This window comes from Danio rerio, chromosome 24, assembly GCF_052040795.2.
Source record: "Danio rerio strain M-AB ecotype USA chromosome 24, GRCz13ab, whole genome shotgun sequence".
In the NCBI taxonomy this organism is placed as follows: Eukaryota; Metazoa; Chordata; class Actinopteri; order Cypriniformes; family Danionidae; genus Danio; species Danio rerio.
This window is the reverse complement of record NC_141044.1, coordinates 19672312-19697138: the sequence shown is the minus strand read 5'-3', so window position 1 is coordinate 19697138 and position 24827 is coordinate 19672312. Positions and strand designations below refer to the sequence as shown.

At 41.7% G+C, this 24827-nt stretch overlaps 1 protein-coding gene across 8 annotated transcripts in view; it reads right to left on the bottom strand.

The window, feature by feature from the left end:
- The window catches only part of sema5a (sema domain, seven thrombospondin repeats (type 1 and type 1-like), transmembrane domain (TM) and short cytoplasmic domain, (semaphorin) 5A), a 397269-nt gene that overhangs the window by 119521 nt on the left and 252921 nt on the right, over positions 1 to 24827 (bottom strand). For all 8 annotated transcript variants that reach the window (XR_015524511.1, XR_015524510.1, XR_015945703.1 and 5 more), the window contains 3 exon segments: positions 21580 to 21793; positions 16820 to 17105; positions 14275 to 14410 (listed from right to left, as the gene is read on the bottom strand). Coding sequence is in view for 4 of the 8 variants with exons in the window: in XM_087308760.1 (XP_087164886.1) it covers positions 14275 to 14410; positions 16820 to 17105; positions 21580 to 21793 (636 nt within the window). In the remaining 4 variants the exon portion in view is untranslated.

The window sequence follows — 24827 nt, the reverse complement described above, 5'->3', positions numbered from 1 at the left end:
AAACAATCTGATAACTTCATATAACTTTGGAGGCACATATCATTTAAAAATGTTTTCATAACAATTAAATTGTATGAATTTGTACAAATTATCCACTTTTCAGACAATAATTGAAATAGTTAAGTTTCCATTTGAGACCAGGCTGTGCAGATCTTAAGAAAAATAGACAAATAAATAAAAGTCTGAGGGGAAATACAAACATTACCCAAAAGTTCTTCTCAAATAGTATTTGGAAATCTATAGGAAAGGCCTGAGAAGCACAGCAAGCAGTTTTTTCCCAAAATGACTGTTTTTCTCCCTGAATAAGATTGTCTATGGAGAAACTAAATTAGCCGGCCTCAAAAAAAAACCTGCACACTCTCCTGGATCACATATAATCAACATCAATCAGCTGAAGAGATCAGTGCAGGCGCAGTTCTGCTCAAACCAGCCGCATGTTGGACTTTCAGAAACAGAAAACCCAGCAAGCCATTTTCCATCAATGCTGAAAACCATAAATCTGAAGCTCGTAAATCTTTGCCTCAACAACATGGACAAATGCTTGATGAAGATGTCACAGCAAGCTAGATAAAGTGGGGCTCGTGGAGCTCATGAATCCTTGTGCCTCAAAGAGAAAATGAATGTGAAGTAAAAAAGTTTTTTTTATCTCTCCTGGAGTTCAGAAATCTAATTATCAGGTCATAGGGATCAGCTTTAATAAGCTGGATGAGAGAGTCTGATTCAGCTGATCCAAAAAAAGACACTCATGCTGATCAGACAGTTTTTAAAAGGTTTTAATATGGTAGTCAAGTCATTTTAAAGGGGTCAATACCAGCATCTGCTCCAAATTCTTAGATTTCGTGCTGAATTTAAGCAGGTTGATCAGAGTGTATAATCGTTGCGATGTTGTTATTAGACAGACCCATAGCGGGGGGGTTATGGGTGGTTCGTAAGACACACCCCTAATTGACAAATGTCCAGAATTTGTCCCACACATGAGCTTATTTTGACTGCTATGCCATCATAAATAGTGAAAATAACCCATCGTAACAGGCTTTAGAACCAAGCAGATTCCTCTTTAGGCTGTCCCGTTGGTGTGAATTAATTTAATGAATTTTGGCTCATGCTAACAAATATGTTCATTTTACAATCTGACGTAAGAAATTCACTGGTAACTTTTATTCTACATGTTTTATAAATGTTTAGGAAAATTTAAAGTATGTCAGAAAGTGAGGTTATGACCATCCGACAAGCGAATGCAGCTAAAGCTAATGCTTAAAATGTCACGAAATGTAGTATTTAAATCTTATAATTAAGTAATTAAACTATAAAACGAGGCAGATAACGTTCGAGGTTACTAAAGTAACCCTTCGTTCCCCGAGGAGGGGAACGGAAGCACTATAAGTGGATTTGATGTTCTAAATCCACATATGGGAGGTTCGGTTCAGAAGCTACTCGTCTGAAAGAGTATTGAACGGGCCAATTAAGAATGAATTGGCAGCGCAAGCCTGCGCAGGTGAGCGGCATAAGCAATCAACTGAGTATATAAGCTCACCTGGCGCCAGCAGACGCTATCCTTTTTGAGCTGAAGAGACTTTTAACAGCTAAGGGACAGTCATTATGGCGACGGAGTATAGTGCTTCTGTTCCCCTCCTCGGGGGAACGAAGGGTTACTTTAGTAACCTCGAACGTTCCCCTTCGGGGGGAACTCCAGCACTATAAGTGAATTTGATGTTCTAAATCCACGTATGGGAGCCCATTGAAAGCGCCATAATGACTGCATAGAGAGCTGCTTAGAGAGCGGTCAGGCAAGCGTGACGCACCTAGATCATGAGAGGCATGGTCCTCCAACGTGCCCTTGGCCCTAACTTATCCCACTTCAAAAGAAGTTTTACGGAATAGGTATCTTTTTTGGGAGTCGCTAGCGTCTAGATAATTCTAGGAATATACGACAGTACGTTGGGAAGCGTGCCATCCCAGTAGGGAGGACGCTGCGGAGACCATCCGCACCCAATAGGGGGAAACAAATGGAATTACATATGGACTAACCCTGAAAAGGGGGAGTGCACATAAAAGGTGGTTAGCAGATAGGGAAAGCACGGGTCCGCCCAGGGGGGAACTTAACCGTGGGGGAAAAAGCATATGGGGATCACCAGCAGGGATCGGCCATAGCAGGCACCTATACCCAAAACGCGGGCTGACCAGCGGGCAGACCTACTACGTAATGGGCCAGCAAGTGACTCCTCCGCTGAGTCAGTGCTGGGGGCCTCGGAGGAATCTGCAGGGCTCACCGAATGGGGAACTTACTGACAGACAGGAGGGTGCACATCTCTCCGTGTTAGGGAAAAAGGCACCGCAAGCGTGTACAACACCTACCGAGTTGTTTCCTCAATCACCAAAGGTACCTAACACCCTTGAGGAAACCGGCTCCACTCGCAGATTATAAAATCTTGCAAATGTGTTGGGTGTCGCCCAGCCCGCAGCTCTACAAATGTCTGTTAAAGAAGCGCCACGCGCACACGCCCAAGAGGATGCAACGATCCGAGTGGAGTGCTCATGCACTCCCGGGGGGCGCGGCTGACCTCTGCTCAAATAAGCACATGAAATGGCCTCCACAATCCAGTGGCACGGCACTTCCCTGCTGCCGTCCGCCATAACAGACAAAGAGCTGCTCAGAAGATCTAAAGTTCTGAGTACGGTCCACATAAATGCGCAGAGCGCGAACTGGACAAAGTAAGGACAGAGCTGGGTCTGCCTCCTCCGGGGGCAGCGCTTGCAGGGTTACTACCTGATCTCTAAAGGGAGTGGTAGGAACTTTGGGCACATAACCCGGGCGCGGTCTCAGGATAACGTGAGAAAATCCCGGCAAGAATTCCAGGCACGAGTCACTGACCGAAAATGCCTCCAGGTCCCCGACCCTCTTAATGGAGGCCAACGCAACCAGCAGAGCTGTCTTAAGGGACAGAAATCTTAAAGATACTGTATCGAGTGGCTCGAAGGGATCAAATCGCAGGCTCGTGAGAACGAGGGCGAGATCCCAAGAGGGCGTGAGAGGGGGGCGAGTTGGATTAATTCGCCTAGCGCCTCTGAGGAACCGGATGATGATGCTTTCCCACGGTGCCGCCAGCCACCGTGTCATGGTGAGCGGAGATGGCAGCAACGTAAACCTTGAGAGTGGAGGGCGACAGCCTACTGTCCAGCTTCTCTTGAAGGAAAGAGAGCACAACACTGATCTGGCAAGAACAGGGGTCTTCTCCGAGAGACACACCACTCAGTGAATAGACTCCACTTCAGGGCGTAGGCGCGCCTCGTAGAGGGGGCTCTAGCCTGAGTGATGCGGGCGGCAGGTTACCTAAGTCTTCCTCGCGTCTATGGACCACAAGTGGAGGTTCCAGAGATCGGGACGAGGGTGCCAGACGGTGCCTTGTCCCTGAGAAAGTAGGTCCTTTCTCAAAGGGATCTGCCATGGGAGGGCCGTCGCGAGGAGGGAAAGCTCTGATATCCAGGTCCGGTTGGGCCAGAGGGGCGCAACTAACGGAACCTGTTCCTCGTCCTCCCTGACCTTGCACATTAACTGCGCGATCAGGCTCACTGGGGGAAACACATATTTGCGTATGCCCCGAGGCCAGCTGTGGGCCAGTGCATCCGTGCCGAGAGAGCCCTCGGACAGGGAATAAAACAACTGGCAATGAGCGTTCTCGGGGGAAGCAAACAGATCGATCTGGGCCTCCCCGAATTGCGCCCATATCAGCTGGACAGACTCGGGGTGGAGTCTCCATTCTCCAGAGTGAATCTGCTGCCGTGAGAGCACATCGGCTGCACGGTTGAGCATACCTGGGATGTGAATGGCGCGCAGCGACTTCAGCCGCGGGTGACTCCAGAGGAGCAGACGGCGGGCGAGCTGAGACATGCGGCGAGAGCGCATACCCCCCATGCGGTTGATATGCGCCGCCGCCGTACTGTCCGTCCTGACCAGCACGTGTTGCTGCTCCAGCGCTGGAGAAAAACGGCGGAGAGCAAGGAACACTGCCAACAGCTCTAGGCGATTGATGTGCCAATGCAGCTGGGCACCTACCCACAGGCCCGCAGCTGCATGCCCGCGACACACGACTCCCCAGCCTGTGCTGGAAGCATCTGTCGAAACAACAACATGACTGGACGCCTGTCCCAGAGGCACACCGGCCTGCAGGAACGAGGGGTCGTTCCAGGGGCTGAGGGTGCGGCGACAGCGCAGTAACAGAGACTCGGTGTGTGCCCGCATGCCATGCGCGTCTCGGAACTCGATCTTGAAGCCAGTGCTGAAGTGGTCTCATATGGAGCAATCCGAGCGGCGTGACAGCCGCAGCGGAAGCCATATGCCCCAGGAGCCTCTGAAAATATTTCAGTGGGACCACTAACTTGCTGTCGAGCTCCCTCAGACAGTTCAGCAGCAGGTGAGCTCGCTCTCCAGAGAGGCGCGCTACCATGGTGACCGAGTCCAGCTCCATCCTGAGAAAAGAGATCCTCTGCACCGGGGCGAGTTTGCTCTTTTCCCAGTTGACCTGCAACCCCAGTAGGCGGAGATGCCGGAGCACCTCGTCTCTGTGCGCATTCAATTGCTCCCGAGAGTGGGCTAAAATCAGTCAGTCGTCGAGATAATTGAGTATGCGGATGCCCGCAAGCCGCAGAGGCGCTAGGGCACCCTCCGCGAGTTTGGTGAAGACCCGGGGAGACAGAGAGAGCCCGAAGGGGAGGACCTTGTACTGCCATGCTCGACCTTCGAACGCAAACCGCAGAAACTGACGGTGGCGTGGAAGAATGGAGACATGAAAATACGCGTCCTTCAGGTCTATGGCTGCAAACCAATCCTGAGGACGAACGCATCGGAGGATGCGCCTCTGCGTAAGCATTCTGAACGACAGTTTGTGAAGGCAGCGATTCAAAACGCGCAGATCTAAGATTGGCCGTGACCCACCGCTCTTTTTGGGTACGATGAAGTACGGGCTGTAAAACCCGCTCTCCATCTCGGCTGGAGGTACCGGCTCGATTGCACCCTTCGCCAGGAGGGCAGCAATCTCCTCTCGCAAGACAGGGGCATACAGGGGATTGACCCTGGTGAAATACACGCCCGTGAACCTGGGAGGCCGTTTGGAGAACTGTAGTTCGTAGCCGAGTCTGATCGCGCGTATGAGCCACCGCGAGGGGCTGGCCCGCGCTAACCAGGCAGGCAGAGCCCTCGCTAATGACGTCATCGCAGCAATCGTTGACGTACCCGCGGAGGGGCAGCGAGGAGCGGGTGTGCTGATCCGGGTAGCGCGAGGGTCCCACAGAAGAGCTGGAGGAGAGCGTTTCGCTCTGGCTCCGCACCCTGACTCCTGCGCGGAGCGGGTGTGCTGATCCGGGGAGCGCGAGGGTCCCACAGAAGAGCGATTCGCTCTGGCTCCGCACCCTGACTCCGGAGGGGGGGCTTGGGGGCTGGGAAAAAGGACAACGTCCCCCCAGCGCCCGTGAGCCGCTGGCGGAGCATGCAGACCTTGCGAGCTGAGAGGCAGCGCGTCCCAGGCTGGCAGGGCCTGCAGTGCCCGTGAGCCACTGGCGGAGTGCACCGAACCTACGAGCTAGAGAGCTGAGCTCAAACTGGCAGATTTGGGGCTGTCACCTCCGGAGAAGTGGAAAAGTGCCCTTTCATTTCATGGCAGTAAAAAGTGCCGTTGGAAATGGCACCCCGCCTTCCAGCGGGGAAAGAGCAAGTTCCCTCCTCTCCAGATGACCTGTCCCAGGGACGCTTCGTGGTCCGTTGCCAGACTTAGCGGCGTTCTGGGCAGGGGGAGTGGCCTGCTTCCGAGGTGCTCGACGCGCTCGCTTTACCAGAGGCGAGTGCGGGGGCGGTGCAGCTCTCGTAGGCGGGCGCCTTCGGCGAGGAGCAGGTATGGATGGCACGGCGGGCAGAGCGGGCTTACGGGGCCGCCAATTATACATCACCCATCGGACTGCTCTCTCACTGCCTCGAATTCCTGGGTGAATTCGCAGACTGTGTCGCCGACCAGCTTGGGATATGGGCGAGTCAAGAAAGCGGACTTTGTCAACTTCGCGCATATCAACCAAGTTTTGTTGGAGGTGGGGCTTCTAGACCACTAGTGTGGACATCGTCCTCCCCAAAGCACACGCAGCGGACTTAGTAGTCCGAAGAGCTTAGTCGGCTGGTAGCGCTGGTCGGTGGCTATCGCATGCAAGGCGGATGCAGCCTGGTCCGTAGCTTTGTAAGCTCTAGCTCCGAGGGAGCCGAAACTCACAGGCTTTGGATAGGAGACGAGGCAGACCCCGCCAAGAAGAGGCGCTGCGCGGATTAACCGCCATCGCACACTCAACCTGAGGAATCGCCACATACCCCCTGGCCGCTCCACCACCAAGAGTGGTGAGGGTGGAGGGACACGCAGCACGAGCAAAAAAAAGGTGCTCTTTAAGACCGCGTGAGCCTACTGTGCGTCGCCGGCAAGAAGGGAACACCCCTCTAGTCGGTCCGGCTGCGGAGCTGGGGGATAAACCATCTCCAACCTACGGCCGAAGCAGCCCGGGAAAGCACGGCCAACACGTCCGTTTCAGTATCCGTTTGACAGCGCTCACCTGCCCGAAGGGGGCGAGCGGGTCCGGATCATCATCGGACAATGAAAGCCCACCCTCCGATGCCGCGGAGAACATCTGATCTCCGGTGTCAGCGAGCGTGAGAGCTACCATCTGATTAGACGGATCACTCCAAGCGCCCGAAGCTTGGATGGAGCGCTTGGAGGAGCGAGAGGTCCGCGAGCCCTTAGGCGGCGGATTATCTCTCGCTGGAACGCTCAGATCTGCCCGAGCGCCCGCTGCAGAACAGGAGGCAACTGGGGTGGCTCTCTCTCTCACGAGAGTTTGCCGCGATCTCAACTGCACGACGGTCATGGCATCGTAGTGACGACATGAACCGCCCCCGAGCACCACATTAACATGCTGGACCCCCAAACATGTAATGCAGTGATCGTGCCCATCATCCGGAGCCAGGAAACCCCCGCAACCAGATACGCACAGTCGGAGCGCCGTCCTGAAAAGGACGTGCTGCACGACTGTGTTGCTCTTTTAGGATGCTTTGCAACAATACGCACCACTCTGGAGGACCGGACCCAAAGGGACGCCAGGCAAGGGAGAACCCCAGCTTGACCATCTGCCGCTGCGTGGACTCGCTCTGGATTGGGAGACACTCGTTTGCTCGAAGTGGCTGTAGATTTTTACAGCAGGAGGAACCCTCATGAAGCTCGATCAGAAAAGTCTCTGAAGCGAAAAGGATAGCGTCTGCTGGCGCCAGGTGAGCTTATATACTCAGTTGATTGCTTATGCCGCTCACCTGCGCAGGCTTGCGCTGCCAATTCATTCTTAATTGGCCCGTTCAATACTCTTTCAGACGAGTAGCTTCTGAACCGAACCTCCCATACGTGGATTTAGAACATCAAATCCACTTATAGTGCTGGAGTTCCCCTCGAAGGGGAACTGCAAAAAAGTCCACATTTTAAGAAAAAAGAAACACCCCTTTCACCAGGTTGGCTACGGGGCTGTTAGAGGTGTATTTAATCAAAAAAGTTTTTAATACAATTTACTTTTTTTTTTTACATTCATTAGGAAAAATGTCACTTCAATTTGGCATAGAAGATGTAAATAGAAGATTTTAATTGCACTTAAAAAGAAAGTAAGAAGAAAGATAAATAAATAAAAGTCTGTGGTAAAATACAAACATTAAATATGCTACAATTTTGAGAAAGCCGTTAAACTCACAGTTAAAGTTTATATGGGGAAAGACAATTGTAAACTTTGTTTCCTGCAATCTGAATTTATATCACAGTTCTGTCGATTTCAAGTCAGGTTTTTTACAAATTCTCTCTTACAAACTCTTTTTATTAAAATGGAAGCTTTTTTATAGAAATTACAAATAATAACAAATACATAAATGGGACTTTTAATTAAACATTCTGACGTTTTTTATTTTTATAAAGAAATGTAATTACTGTTAAAAAAAATACTTTTATGTAATTCTGACACAAAATAAACCACAATTATGAATAATAAAGCCTGAAAAGCAACGAAGCCTAAATGCTTGCCAAAAACTGCAAATAGAACACATTTTATTTTTTACTTTAAATACTTTAATAAGCAATATGGAAATAGAGCAGTTAATTTTGTTAAGAAACTTGAGTGTATGAATGTTTCTCAGTACTGGGTTGTGGCTGGAAGGGTTTCTGCTGCATAAAAACATATGCTGGAATAGTTGGTGGTTTATTTCGTTGTGGCAACCCCTGATAAATAAAGGACTAAGCAGAAGGAAAATGAATGAATAAATAAAAAATTATGAGGCCAGAATTAAGCAGTTTCCCCCTCACAATTTAAAGTTTATGCAAATAAACCTTTCCTATTTGTCACTTTATTAAAAAGTCGCAGAAATCTTGTAATACCCTCACACAAGCACTTGTCAACACAGGCATCTGTTGTTTGCATGTACTGTATATGCATGATTAAAAGAACGCATACTGTGCTGATGACGGAATTTGCACCACACTCAACAGTGCCCAGTGAAGAAAAAAAAAGTATAATTTGGCCCAAACTATTTAAGCAATTACCTGAAAGTTATGCTGAACACTTTAGATACATACAGCACATTTCTCCTCCATGCTGATCACTATGTTTGAGCATGTTTTCTGAAGAGAGTCTTAAAACCAAAAGCACTTCAGACTCATTGTGAAGTAGCTGGCAATCCTCCACAGGAGATGAATGCAGGTTTATTAGCTCTTATCATTGTAAATATCCTGCCAAAAATGTTATAAGCTGGAAACTGTATTAATAAATTCATGAGCATTACAAAGACATGGAAATGGAGGCAAATTAACAACCATGAGAGAGGCCTGCGGAACTGCGTTTCGATCCGTCCCCTCTTTATATCAAAGACAATATCAGACTCTTGTGTTTATGGGCTTTGGATAATGGAACAATGCTCATAAAATACAAATTACCTTCACCTCATATTACCATTTTCCAGAGAATAAGCACCGGAAACATCAGTCAACATCTCATTTTAATTAGGAGCACATAGGTGGTATTTGAGGTAATAAAGTCAATTATTCTTTTGGTTGTTTACCACTGGAGCATTGCCAACAGAAAGCGACCTGGCACTTTTCACAAATTCAGTCTGGCATTTCGCATTATTTTTTTGATAGTAACTAGAATTATTTATACATTCTTCCAAATTATGGTGATTTTTTTTTTTACCTGTTGCACTTTAGAACTTGTTGTTTTTAACAATTTACATTCAACGTCTAGGCCTGTCACAATAACCACTTATTGGTGTGCAATGTACTGTGCTAGAAATAATTGCCATAAACAATATTACTGTCATTTTAAGGCCAGATTATGGCACTTGTTATAAACTGCTTGGCAAAAAAAAAGGTGCTGCCTAGATTTATGCAAGCAAATACTAGTCTATGATTGAATCTTTATTGCAGTGCTTCACATGATTCTGGCTTGTGTTTGGGAACAACTCATCAAACATTAACTGATACAGTATGTAGATTTACATTTCTTTACATCCATTTTGGAAGATGTTCTCATGCTGTCATACTCCACGATGACAATGTCAATGCTCATCAAACTTAAATTGTGAAAATGTGTTTTATTTTCATACATTTCACACAAAATATACATTAATTTGTGAAACATTACTACTATATAAAATAGGTTTCCTTTTTGAAAATGTATTTTTACTCTTTTGATGGAAATGCAAAACTATTGACACATTATTATGGTGGCTTGAGAAAGCCAACATACTGTTATACTACATAAACTTCTACTTCTTTTTTTTTTTCTTCTGAGATTAATTTATGTATGCATCTCCTCCTAGACTGTCCTACTACAACCATTAAACTAACACTAAAACTCTAAACTGGTCTGACTCGGGTTGCTGTATCTTTTCCAACTGATCTGACTTACGGTTTTTCGAAACCCAGACAATTAAAAAAAGTCCCATTGACATAACATTGGAGCAAACTTTGTGACCTCCTAACTTTGTACCACACTTTCAAACAGACTTAAGGTTATGCTTATTTAACTCAGACTACCAATCTACCAACCACTGTTGATATTTAAACTTTTAACCACACCCTAGCAACCACTTAAAGCACCCTAGCAACTGTCCTATAGACTTCCATTGTAAAAAAACTGCCATTGTGTCATAGAGCTTCCTTGTCTGCCTTTTCTATTCTACGTGTCTATGCTTACGTTGTGTCTGAACACATGGCTCAGCCTGTGTTTGTGTTCACCATGTGCCCCTCCATTCCTCCTTCCTTGTTTCCAGTTGCCACGCCCACTTCTTTATCCTTGACTTGTTCTTATAAGTCTCAGTGTTTACACCTGGAGCCTGTTTCAGTAAGGAGGTTCAAACAACTGGGAGTTTAAACTTGAACTCTGAGTTGATTTACCGAGAGATTAAAAACTCAGAGTTTTCGGTTTCAGAATAGCTGATCTGAGTTAGATCAATCAACTTTGAGTAGACCAACTCAGAGTTAAGCGCGCACACCGTGACTATGAAAAAGACATTATCAATGGAGCGCAGATATTACGAATGACAATGACAACATCTTAAAAAAAGAGATCAGCATTTCTTTCTCCGGCTGAATTTGATCTGCTCATGCAAAGTTATAGCAAATATGAGCGTATATATTTAAAAAGAAGCAACCATCAGTGAAACAGAGACAGTTAGCATAAGAAAACAGCTGCTCAAGTTAATGCGTAATTTTTAATTTAAAGTATTTAAATATTTAAGTATAATAAAATAAGTAATGTAATGTGTGACGTTTATAAAATGTTTCTAAACTTTTATACACGTTTATCAGTTTTAATAGATTTAACAGTGCACTTGTGTGTCTGCCTATTTATTGATCAAGTGATAAAGGTTGTTATAACATTAAGAAGGTAAGCAGTGCTAAAAATACTTTTTAGAAAGAATAATGATCCCATTAATCTAGTAACAGTACATGTCAAAGGTTAAACTAATTATTTATGAAAAAAGGACAAGCCATTCTCGTACGTGACTTTGTTCTGTGTGTGACAAAAATTTAGGCAATATCTGTTTCCATCAAAACATATTACATAAATTTGTGCAAAACTGTGGTATATATTTACTGTGGTAGAAGAAGCTGCGCCAATTATTTTTTATTTAATAAATGTACTTGCGCCTCAGAAGACAATGCTGACACACAATGATCACGTGATCACTTGATACGCTCCAGACGCTCGGAGGTAATTAATAATATACAATAATACTGAAACAGTTCAGGCATTTTAGAATGACCAAAACAACATTTAACATGTTCTACAGAGTGCTCAGTCTGCTGGTTTCTCCATTCACACACATTTTCATCATCATCTCTAACAAACCTTTTTTTTAATGCACATACTGTAATTTGTTAAGTGTTTTCTTCGTAGTTTATGCGCATCTTTTCCAATCAAATAAAAGTTTAACCTACTCAGTCATGCACATGTTTTATTATGCGTTTTTTCAAAAGTTATGTGAATCATGATGTTTCCATCAATCGTTTTTATGCACATCTCCAAAATGAGCATTAAAATAGGTGTGTGGAGACGTAAGGCTAAGGGGAGAAATACCGCTTCATCTTTTAAAAAGGGGAGGAGACCGAAAGAAACTCAGAGTTAAGAGAATAAAACCTGCTCCGGACCAGGTTGGATTCACAGAGTAAGTTACCACAGTAACTGACTCTGAGTTAAAGTTACCTCTCTTTCAGAAACAGGCTTGACTTACCCTGCTTTGTCGAGTTTAACAAACCTGCCATTTTGAAACGGAAAACTTTGTTTGTCTCATTTCAGGGTTAAAATACTCTGAGTTTTCACTTAACCTCCTTTCTGAAACAGGCCCCTGGTCCACATGTTCCTTTCCCCCTTTATAGTGTGCTGTCTTCGGACCAGCATTAAAGCCACAGTACACAAAAACAGCAACGAGCTGTTTAAAGCTAAAAATTAGAAACTTCTGAAACCTATAATAAATAATGTTATGGGTATTTTAAGCCAAAAATTTCAGACACATTATGGAGACACAAAAGACTTATATTAAATCTGGAAAAAGGGGTAAAAAAATATGTGCCCTTTAAAACTACTTCAAACTTTCAGACTAGACTTTCTCAATTCACCATAAAGTTTGCCTTTGAACTTTACTTTTCTAGTTATTTTTGTGGTTGTTGTAAAAATTATAAATAAACAACAACAACTATTATCAATATTATTATTATCATAAATGTTGAAATCGATTGGGTACAGCGAAGCCACGGGTAACAATGAAATATTAGTAAATCCAAAATGATAGCACAGACAGGGTAAAACAGGGCTCGTAATTCAGGAAAAACAAAAACAACATTACCACATCCCCCAAACAACTTACAAACACAGGAAAAATGGTGTTTTATACACAGGGGCTAACAAGCTAACAAGGGAATGCGAGGGAGGAGGCAAAGGCTGGATCCGAATGCTTAGGAAGCTGACTTGTTTACTCACAGCCTAATCAGCCAGTGACCCTGGAGGTAGCGTTTGTGCAAAAAGGCACCTTGTAAAAGCGATTTCAGACAGACTTTTGAGACAACAGAATGGTTTAATCACGTACAACAAAACAGAGAGAGCTTCGGTGATAGCTAAGCAAACATTTCCTTACAAAAATAGTAACCTCGCACTAGATAATGTTGATAAAAAAACACAAATTGACACCAAAGCAGTAATATAAGATGCCGGATATCAGGATTGTTGGATATCGAAGTCAGTGAATGAAACATCCATGCTGCCTTCAAAATGTGATCAGAAAAAGGTCAGATTTATGGGACTGTTTACACCCAAATAACTGTGATCATGAAATGCACAGATGTAATTGCCCTCTGAAATGCAATAAAGACAGATATATTATAAATCAAATTTTCAATTCGAATTGGCTCTACACTGTCTTTCCACTCCACCTATAGCTGGTGTGTGGTGAGCGCACTGGCACCATTGTCCTGTGGCTGCAGTCACATTATCCAAGTGGATGCTGCACACTGGTGGTGGTGTGTAGAGACCCTCTCATGATTGTTTAGCACTTTGGGTGTATGGCCATACACAATTAATGCACTATATAAATGCACACATTACATTACATTACATTATTTTTGACTGGTCAAATTACATTGTTATATTTACATTAAATGGCAGTTTTACCAGCAAAGGCATGTCACACTGTGATGGAGAGTAAAAATTAAATAAAAATATTGTTTCTCTTTCATTTACAAAAGCACAGTATTTTGCTTTTATCAAAGTATGTTATGCACAAATCAGTTTTAGGCTATAATGACAACAATCACGTAAGCCTGTCCTGCTACTGGAAAACGAGTGGTGTACAAAACTTCCTGTTGCCTACACATGAAATAATGTGTGTGTCGAATTAGATTTATATTTTCTATGAAAATAATAATAATAATGAAATCAAATGTGGTGTATCTGATGCTTTTGTTGACTTAACCCGGTAAACTTTGCATATAGCACGTAGATTTGAAGATCAAATTTTTATTTAAGACTATAGAATACACAAGACATATCGACATTTTGGAGAATTTGATGTTTCCCCTTTCAGACAGAATGCCCGGGCACACTGCCCGAGAGGTGTTTCAAAGATGGCTGCAGAGTGAAATTACTTGCCTTAAAGGCACTTTGTTTATATCCATTTAGCTTAGATACATTTTTTAAGCCAAATATACAGTAAGTGGAACTTTTTTTCATAAATCAGACAATTATCCAATCAGTGAAAACATGAAGCTGTAAACAGAGCTTTAGAGCTTTCAGAAGCAGCCAATAAAAAACTAGGAAGTCAAACTATCACTATCACTAGGGAAGAAAACAAATAGCAAAACTCAACATAAAGCAACAAAGACTGACAGTTTACAACTGTAATAGCATATTTGATGTGCTATATTATCAATCTTTTTTTCATTCAAAAGAAAAGTTGTATAGTTTTATCTAATATTGAATTAAAAAGCAAATCAAGCCCCTAATATTGTTCATCAGGTCTAAAACCTAATCTTTTCAATTGAGTCCAAAATTAAACTATTAAGAATGACCTCCTGATGATGATCGGTGCTCTTTGAAGGTCAAGCACCTTCTTTCACTGACCATTTCCAGTTTCAAGCCTTAATCTGTAGCCTATTTGTGCAAAGTGCCACTTAACTTTTAAAGCAGATGGAGCGAATGCATGGCTGTCATTTTCCGGGTGCTTACCTGGAAGTCGGGGTTAGGATTGGGGTAAGGAAGCCAAGCAGAGCGCGAGTTCTCTTGGTACTTGAAAGGGCCGCTGAACACTTGGGTAACAGCGCTCAGATTGAAAGCACACACTGCTGAGGCCGCAATACTGTTACTGAGAGAAGAAGAAGCAGATCGTCAGCACACACACGCACACACATAAAACGCTTTTTTTACTGACAATCATTAAAGCATAGTAGATCATAATGTGAAAAATGGATCTGTCAATTGCTGAATGAGACACAGTTCTCACACTTGAAGAAAGATAACAGTTGCTAAGCAGAAAAAGAGATAGGAAAAAGAGGCTAGTGTAGAGTATTAAAATAATTGTTCTCATTATTTTTATATAATAATCATAAAAAATCTGTGCTATTAATAATAACAACATTTTGCTGATGGTTCTGTTTGAAATAACGGGCCCAAACCAGACTTATGTGGACATTTAATAATAAATAAATAAATAAATAAATAAATAAATAAATAAATAAATAAATAAATAAATAAATAAATAAATTTTAATAATAAGAATAATAATTCCTAACATTTATATTGCTTTTATTTGTGGACACTTAAACCACTTTACACATTTTTGGGGGACTCTCCTCATCCACCACCAGTGTGCAGTATCCACCTGAATGACGTAACGGCAGCCATATTGCACCAGACCACACACCAGCTCACTGGTGGAGAGGAGACATGAAGTGTGATGGAGCCAATTATGATATGGGGCTGGTTAGGAGGCCATGATGGACAGAGGCCAGTGGGTAAATTTGGCCAGGATGCCGGGGTTAAACCCCTACTCCGTTTTTCAAAGAACACCCTGGGATTTTTAATGACCACAGAGAGTCAGGACCTCCGTTTAATGTCTCATACAAAAGCCAGTGCCCACTGAGCAGTATAAAGTTCCCTTCAATATACTGAGGCATTAGGACCCACACAGACTGTAGGTTGAGCGCCCCCTGCTGGTCTCAATAACACCATTTCCGCCTGCAACCCATGTAGGTACTGACCGGGCGCAGATATTTGCTGATACAATAGTAAATGTTTGGAAGATGTTTACATCAGTATTGAGTATTGTTATATATATTTGAATTGTAAAGATCATGCTTTCCACAAAAAATATAAAGCAGCAACAGAGGTGGGTAGTAACGAGTTACATTCACTTCGTTATATTTACTTGAGTAAAATTATTGTGTAACGTGTACTTTGAGTACATTTAAATATGTGTACTTTTACTCTTGCTCAAGTAAATTATTAGAGAAAAATCATTACTCTTTACTTCCCTACATTTCGCAGCGTTCCTCAGTTACTGTCAAATGGTAATAAATATGATCCATATGTTTTGTTTGCAAATATTGCGAGGCGCTGCATTGGAGAGGTTGTGTCACGAGAGGTTGCTATAGAGATGATGGCTGACGAGGGAGACGTGCGAGTTACACTGTGGTCATGCCATGGCCATCTGCGGTTCCGAGAAGGACGGTCATTTTTTAACATAAAATCATAAAATGGTGTTACTATATATATATATATATATATATATATATATATATATATATATATATATATATATATATATATATATATATATATATATATAATTAATAATTAGCCCCCTGTATATTTTACCCCAATATCTGTTTTCCCATCTCTGGGAAACATCCACACACACTCATTCACACACATGCACACACCACGGACAATTTAGCCTACCCAATTCACCTGTACCGCAAGGAAACCCATGCGAACACAGGGAGAATATGCAATCTCCACACAGAAACGCCAACTGACCCAGCCATGGCTCGAACCAGCGACCTTCTTGCTGTGAGTGGACAGCACTACCTACTGCGCCACTGCGTCGCCCTATATATTCGTTTTCTTGTCGGCTTAGTCCCTTTATTAATCTGGGGTCGCCACAGCGGAATGAACCGGCAACTTATCCAGCAAGTTTTTTTACGCAGCGGATGCCCTTCCATCCGCAACCCATCTCTGGGAAACATCCACACACACATTCACACACACACTCATACACTACAAACAATTTAGCCTACCCAATTTTAACTGTAGTGCATGTCTTTGGACTGTGGGGGAAACCGGAGCCCCAGGAGGAAACCCACGCGAAGGCAGGGAGAACATGCAAACTCAGCAAGTACTTGTACTTTTACTTGAGTACAGATTTTGGATACTCTACCCACCTCTGAGCAGCACCAAGGTTATAATTGTTTTAGATTATTTCGTTTTGACATGCAGTTACTTTTATTACATTTCAGAGGGACATTTACCAGTTTTTATTAGTTTCTATACTTTAAAATTGCTTAAATTTAATATAGCTTTTATTCATTTCAGTATTAGTTTTAATTATTCTTTAAAATATCTTCTTTTGTGCTTAACAGAAAAGAAAAGAAAAAAAAACTCATGAAGGTTTGAAAACATTTGATAGTGACCAAACTATGAATATGTTTTAATTATTTGGTGCAAACTTTCCCTTTAAAATTGTGTGGCATGATAAAGACCCTTCTTTACTTACACATTAGTGGTGAAAATCCCATAGAGGAGCTCGAGCTCAGGCAGAAAGAAGGTTCCCTGCAACTCATTGTAGTTGAATGGGATCTCGCCAGGCCGTGAGCAGTTGAGCCGGGCTTTCATAAAGGTAGTCCAGGTGTCCTCCAGAAGGAAACGGCCCCCGATATCATTCTTGCAGACGCGGGCAGCCCGAGAGAAAACAGTCCTGCCGCAGTCGTGCTCCACAGCATTTTCACGGAAGAAGAAGTACGTGAAGTTGCCGATGTCATAGGAGGAGACGAAGTTGGGCTCTGAGTTTGACAGAAACGGGAGACAGGATGACAGTGATTAATAACGGATTGCATATGGAGCAGAACCGCTGGCCCATCGAGATGCGTTTATTAATCTTATGCTAAGGTAATGGACGAACTCATTTGTCATGGGAGAACAGAAAGGTTACGGTGAGAAATGATCAAAGCCAGCTTACACGTTTAATTATCGTTCGCCATTCAAAACTGATGAACGCACAAGCTTCTCAAAGGCAAAAAGAGCAACTGTCAGGGGCAACTTTGAGAAGCAGCTTGTGATTGACAGCAAATTCATTTTCTTTTGTGGTGAGGAGCTGAGCACATTTGCACAACATGAAGGAGGAAAAAAATCAATCGGAAAAAAGGTAATGCAATGTAAATGTAAAGCAGGTGAAGTTTTTCTCTGTCAAGTTTGTCTGATAATCATTTTTAAGCCCGTCAGCTCAGGGATTTTTTGGACATTGATAGTAAAGAGTATGAGAGTTTGGAGTAAAGATCAAAGTGTAAGTTAAAAGAATGGATCATGCAGAAATGTAAATTTTGTCATTACTTTTTTCAACCTCAAGTTGTTCTAAACCTGTATGACTGACCAACTTGTGTGATGTATAGTGAAATGTTTTATGTTTAAGTTTATTTTCATTGGGGTCTAACATTGCTTGCTTTCCTTCAGAGTTGGAATCATCTGCGAGTCAATTATTGATGACAGATTTTTCATTTTGGAGTAAATGGTTAAATTTGCTTTTACACCAAAAGCAGAACTCATACTTCTATAAAAAAAAAACATCAGTGGTTTTCAATTGGCTTCCCTTAAGACATCAACATTTATGTTTGTGTAACACTGTTCAGGATTTTTTAGGATGAAGGCATGTTGAACCCTGCCTACCCTACTTCATCTAGCTTCTGTCAAATGAGCATTACAGTTGCACTAAAAACATTAAGTTTGATGTATTTAATAAAATTTGATTATTTAGACCAAAACATACAATCACCGGCCACTTTATTAGGTACATCTGTGCAACTGCTCATTAAGGCAAAATTCTAATCAGCCAATCACATGGCAGCAACGCAATGCATTTGGGCATGTAGACATGGTCAAGACAATCTGCTGCATTCAAACCGAGCATCAGAAGGAGGAAGAAAAGTAATTTAAGTGACTTTGTACATGGCATGGTTGTTGGTGCCAGACGGGTTGGTCTGAGTATGTCAGAAACTGCTGATGTACTGGGATTTTCATGCACAACCATCTCTAGGGTTTACAGAGAATGGTGTAAAAAAGAGAAAACATTCAGTGAGCAGCAGTTCTGAGGGTGCAAATGCCTTGTTTATGCCAGAGGTCAGAGGAGAAAGGCCAGATTGGTCCAAGCTAATAGAAAGGCAACAGTAACTCAAATAACCACTTGTTAAAACCGAGGTATGCAGAAGAGCATTTCTGAACACACAACACGTCCAACCTTGAGGTGGATTGGCTACAGCAGCAGAAGACCACACCAGGAGCCACTCTTGTCAGCTAAGAACAGGAAACTAAGGCTAGAATTTGCACAGGCTCACCAAAATTGGACAATGGAAGATTGGAAAAATGTTGCCTGGTCTGATGAGTCTTGATTCCTGCAGCGACATTCAGATGGGGGGGTCAGAATTTGGCATCAACAACACAAAAGTATGGATCCATCATGCTTTGTATCAACAGTTCAGGCTGCTGCTGGTGGTGTAATGGTGTGGGGGATAACTTCTTGTGATGCTTTGGGCCAATTAGTTCCAACTGAGCATTGTGTCAACACCACAGCCTACCCGAGTGTTGTTGCTATCAATGTCAATCTCTTTATGACCACAGTGTACCCAATTTCTGATGGCTACTCCCAGCAAGATAACACTCAATGTCATAAAGCGTGAATCATCTCAGACTGTTATTTTAACACGACAATGAGTTCACTGTACTCAAATGGCCTCCACAGTCCCCAAGTCTCAATCCAATAGAGCACCTTTGCGATGTGGTGGAACGGGAGATTGGCATCATGTGCAGCTGACAAATCTGCACCAACTGCATGATGCTATCAAGTCAATATGGACCAAAATCTCTGAAGAATATTTCCAGTACCTTGTTGAACCTATGCCTCGAAGAATTAAGGCAGTTCTGAAAGTAAAAGTGGGTCTAAACTGGTACAAGTAACACCTAATAAAGTGGCCAGTGAGTCTATACATTTCTATCTGCATTTTTTCAGCTTCAGCAAAAGACAGATGTCTTTGTTTAAACAGCAGTTCTTTCTGTTTCCCAAATTTGAGTGGTTACCAGCCGTGCACTATTCTACTAGTATCAGCACTGTTCCAGCCGCTTCACCTGTGCGTATCACTCTTCCCATAGCGAGAGGCCTAAACTCACTATAGTTTGACAAATACTGCAGCTGTTAGACCACATAATGTATTTTTGAGACAAAAATGTAGTTGTTTAGATTTTAAATATGCGAGTTAAAATATTGCCTATTTAAAAATTTATCTATATGTTAGTTTTTTTTTGCCTAGATTTTCGCAAGAAAGTAGTTACTATGTATGAAGTCATACTATTCATAAAATCCTATGTGAGTTCCAATGGACATTATACAAAGAAACAACATACTTGATTACCTAAATGTGTGTGTTTTATTTTTTTCAAAATATATACTTCTGTGTCCAAGGTAGTGGTTGAATGACTTAAGATTTTTGGAAGTTGACTTTAATGTTATCGAAGACGAGTCAATGTTGAGCAGTCGCTGGTGACTACATCAAAAAACATAAGATGCAAATATTTTGCAACATGCCACAATTTGCTATTATTTTGCAGGAAATATATTCACATGCTGTCTGACAAATAATAACATGTTGCAAAAACAATGCAACATTACCAAGCACTAATTTTAGTGCAAAACAAATATTTTCACATGCTATGAAGTTTTCCATATGTGGTTGCGTGCCTCTCAGTTTCTGCATGTTTAACAATTTATTCACAAATATGCAAGGAGTGACCTAACTGGCACCTGTTTGATGATTTAGGGCCCTATCATACACCCGGCGCAGAGTGGAGCAAGGCTTGGCGCAGTAGTCTTTTGGTACTGTAGTTTCAGCTTGGCGCAAGAGTCGTTTTGAGGCGTTGCGCTACGCTGTTTAAATAGCAAATGCAGTAGCGCTCATTTGTGCGCCCATAGGCGTTCTGGTCTAAAAAGGAAGGCGTTCTGAGGCGGACCGCTGGCGCGTTGCTATTTTGAGAAACTATAATAGATTTTTCATTAGACCAAAACTAACCCGGTCTAAACTCCGGCGCAGAGTTGCGCCTCGCTTACGCACTGCTTAATACGCACAAGAGAGCAATAGGCAAATATCTTTACATATGTAAAAATTTTAATATTAAGGATATATAGGATATAATAAGAATAGATATAGGACATAAATATAAAGGATTAAAATATTACAAAACATATTATTTTCTAGCCTAAATAAATATGTAAAATCACTGCTTTTATGTCTTCTTCATCTCGGGAGGCTTTTTCAGTTCATTCATAACAATTTGCTTTTGTATAATGTTATTATTATTAGCAGTATTATTTATTAGTTCCATATTTATATTTGTTTTATTAAAAACAAGCTTAGATTTGCCCACCTGTCAGGTTTTAGACCATAAGGTGCACATCATGTGTTTTAGGATATATCTCCGGTTTTTAAAGACATTTAGTTATCATTATTCATTTATTCGTTTGCTGGAAATTAGAAATGAATTTAGAAATAGTTTTGAAACGAATATTTGCGCTTAACAAACTAAAGTATTTATTTATAGACTAATTGATGTCTGTGCGTAAAGGTTTCCCTATCCAAGAGCGAAAGTGAAAGTAGTTCCATTATCTCTCATTCTCACGCAGTAGATGCTCTGTTTAACAGTTTTCTGTTAAAAACTGTTAACTGTTAACTGTTTGCTTGTGAAATGCTCATTTTTTCCACTTAGACTTACTTTGTGTCCTGTAAATAGCGAATGCGCTTTTGGTGCGACGCAGCTGACTCTTAAAGGGAATGGGAGATGAGACTCTAATTGGTTTATTCTCAGAACACACCTATAACTCATTAAGAAAATAAACTCAACCCTTTTAGACTATGCGCCACGGCGCAAGGCAGATTTTCCCTCCTTAAATTAGCAAAAACACAGATGATAGATGACAGTCTCAGTCAATAAAAGTGATGGAGACTGCCAGTCTGTATACTGTAAAATCTCCATTTGTGTTACAAAGAGAAAGTTACACTGGTTTGGAATTAAATGAGAGTAAATGAACAATGACAATCTTAATTTTAGGTGAACTACCCTAACTTGTTACGTTTTCATGAAATTATATATGCCTAAACTAAGATTACTCAATTGTTTTCAATTCGATTCAAATAAATTCAATTCAATTCAATTCAATTCAATTCAATTCAATTCAATTCAATTCAATTCAATCTTTCATTCATATTTTAAGCCTACCATTGAGCCATTTGGAGTTGTACTGAGCAGTACGCAGAGGTGGAAGCCCTCCCAAGCTGCGGTAGATGGCTGGGTCTCTGCCTGAAAAGTCCATTGCAGTTGCAGCATACAGTTCTCCACTGGAAGTGATGAGGGCGGTGGAATTATGCAGAGGGTTATAGGGGCACCGTGCCATCCCACTGATTTGATCATGGACCTCAGTCAGGTTAGTCAGCTGTACAGAGAAAGAGATTGAATTCAGAAAAACTGCACTTCTTCAATTTCAAAGGCTAGCAAATATCTAGGTAAATACAAATTGAAAAAAAAAAAAAATAAATAAATATATATATATATATATATATATATATATATATATATATATATATATATATATATATATATATATATATATATATATATATATATGTAATAAATACAGTATCTGTGCAGAGAAAATACTGTACATCCAAACATTTTCATTTAAGTTAGTTTCAGCCAGAGGAGCTGATGTAGCAATGAAAACTATTTCACCGTTCAAATCATTCGTTACAGTAGAAATGTTCTTCCAACTTTCGGCCATGTCTTCTGCTACAGTATTTTGTGAGATGGAAAAAAAAATGTTTATCTCATTACTTGTTTTTCACGCCTAGTGGCGGCTGCAATGGCTAAATGCTAATCGTTCGCAACACACCCGTTCTGTCCTTATGTGCAGTATGGCAAAGCCTTGATTCTTGCTTACCGTGACATTTAGCCTGCGAAGGGGAAGCTACCATGACAGGAAGGTGATTTCCATTTGTATACAGTAAGCACAAGGGATATGCTATCATAGAAACCAAGTATGACTTTTCGTGCTGGGCAACTTTTTTCATCCCAATTTCTGTTTCTTCACACAGGCAGACAGAGACACAGGAGCATTTAATAAATCATCAATCATAAGTTAAAATTACCTGATCTTAACCCTGGAAGACTTGCAAATAAGTCTTAAAACGATGCTTGTGATATTTGACTGCCAAAGCAAAAATCAAAAACAACTAAATGAAAATTCTACACTAGCAACCTCAATATCATGGTTTCAACCTCTGAGGAAAATGAAAACTGATGAAATGTGTACCTTGACTGCAATATATGTATTCAAATTTCTGCTAAATGGATACATGTAAATGTGTTTAAAGGGAAAAGAAGCACTCTGTCAAGGTTGCATTATTTTGTAGATCGGAACCTCCGAAATCTGATCCGGCACCTCATTTTACTGTCCCGCTCTTCGCTTTCTTCAGCATCTCCCCAACCCTCATTACTTTCATCCATGACATCCTTTGGGGGGTACCTAGCAGGACTAAAGGGTACCAAATGGCGGAGCTAGATGCGCAGCTAAAAGCGTCTCTCACTCGTGGAGCTAGGCAGAATGAAAACAAAGGAACCACCATTTTTTTAATACACAGCCGAGACATTACATTGTAATACTATATGCATATAACAACAAGCCATGATTGACCCGAGCACAAACAAAACTTGTCATCGTCGTAAGGGAGCTCGCAATCACTTGTGTGTGCGTCTATATTTGAAATAACGAACTTATTGAGCTTATGAAATAATGTAAGCGTGATTACTGAAATGCGTCCGACATCTGATCCTTTCAGAAAAGTACAAACATGACAGCGAACCGTGAAAAAACAAAGGAGAAGCCAGACAAAATAAAGGAGCAAATGATTGTTTCAGCAACCTTAATCATGAACAAACTGCCATGTTTATCATTGCTTTTCAACTATTATGAACTCGGATTGATGGAATTACTTTCTAACAGAGGTTACATGTGTCGGTAAAGAGTAAAGACACAGATGAGATGTTTGCACTGACTCTGGGCTACATGTTGCGTGTTGTTTTTGAACCCAAATAAGGACTAAATGTATGCTGTGTGTAGTTTTTCTGTAATTGATAACATATAAGAGACTGTACATGTGTTCATTCATTCATTCATTTTCTTTTCGGCTTAGCCCCTTTACTAATCCAGGGTCGCCACAGCGGAATGAACCACCAACTTATCCAGCATCAAATTATGTACATAGAAAAGTTATAAATGAAGCACTTCTCACAAAGGACTTCTTACAAACAAAACAGATGCTTTATACACAATTATGTATGTGAATAAAGCATCTGTTTTGTGAGAAGTGCTTCCTGTTTGATATATGAATGATCCGTACAGCTTACCTTTGACATTTTCTCGAGCTTGAATGATGGCGATAGAAACTTTTTGTCTTACACCATGCCCATTAAATGGGTACCCTTTAGGCAGTGAAAATGCAAGTCTGATGAAGGTGACCCACACTGACCCGTACTGTACCAGTCAGTGAAAACGGGCCATAACACGCCAAATCCGTTACCCTGATCTGTTCCAAGACCTCACAATTTACAAATTAAGCACATTTAATCCACAGCCCTGACAAATGGTCCTTACCTCATTTATGGCCATCTAGTGTTTAAGCTTCATGTCATTTTACTTTAGCTAATTCTGTATGCTTTTTGACTCTCAAAGTGTCTGTAGCTGTTCACTTGCATTTTATGAATCACAATGGACCACCATTTCAGCAAAAACTGATGTTCTATTGAGGGAAAAAGCATCTTAAATGGCCTGAGGGTAGGACAATCAATTGCAAATAGTTTAATTTTTGAGTAATCTATTCTTTTAATAGTGTAATTTTAAAACTGTATAATGCCTCAAGCACTTTTAAAATGAATATGCATTTTCTCCAGTTTGCCTAAGTTTAATATATCTTAGAAAAAATCTTCACCCAGTAAATCATACATAACCAGAAAAGTCAAGGGCCTTGAAATATTGTTTAGGACAGCCAGAAGCCTTCAAGTAAAAAACATTGGGAATCTCTGATTCAAAACATTGCTTCCCTTTTCACATGCGATGTATTTTGAAGAGCAGTTAGTTCTTGTTCCTTTATGCACACAGCCAAATCCTGTTCATCATACTAGAAAAAAAATGACACCAGAAATGCCTTTAAAAAAAGTGACCTGGCATCAAAAACACATTTGTGAAATCCAATTAAACCTTCAGTTTTGATGATGCTCCTACCCTCCAAATACATCTGGTATCCGTTACTAGAAAAAAAAAAGTCAACTGAATAGATTTGGACTTAAGCAATACATTTCAAGCCGCAGTAAATTTATCTATGCGGCTGGAAATGTCATGCCTTCAGTGACTAGCTTATTTTTGCACCAGGAAATCTGACATAGTGCATTGTGCTCAACCCTATCGGTCTGTC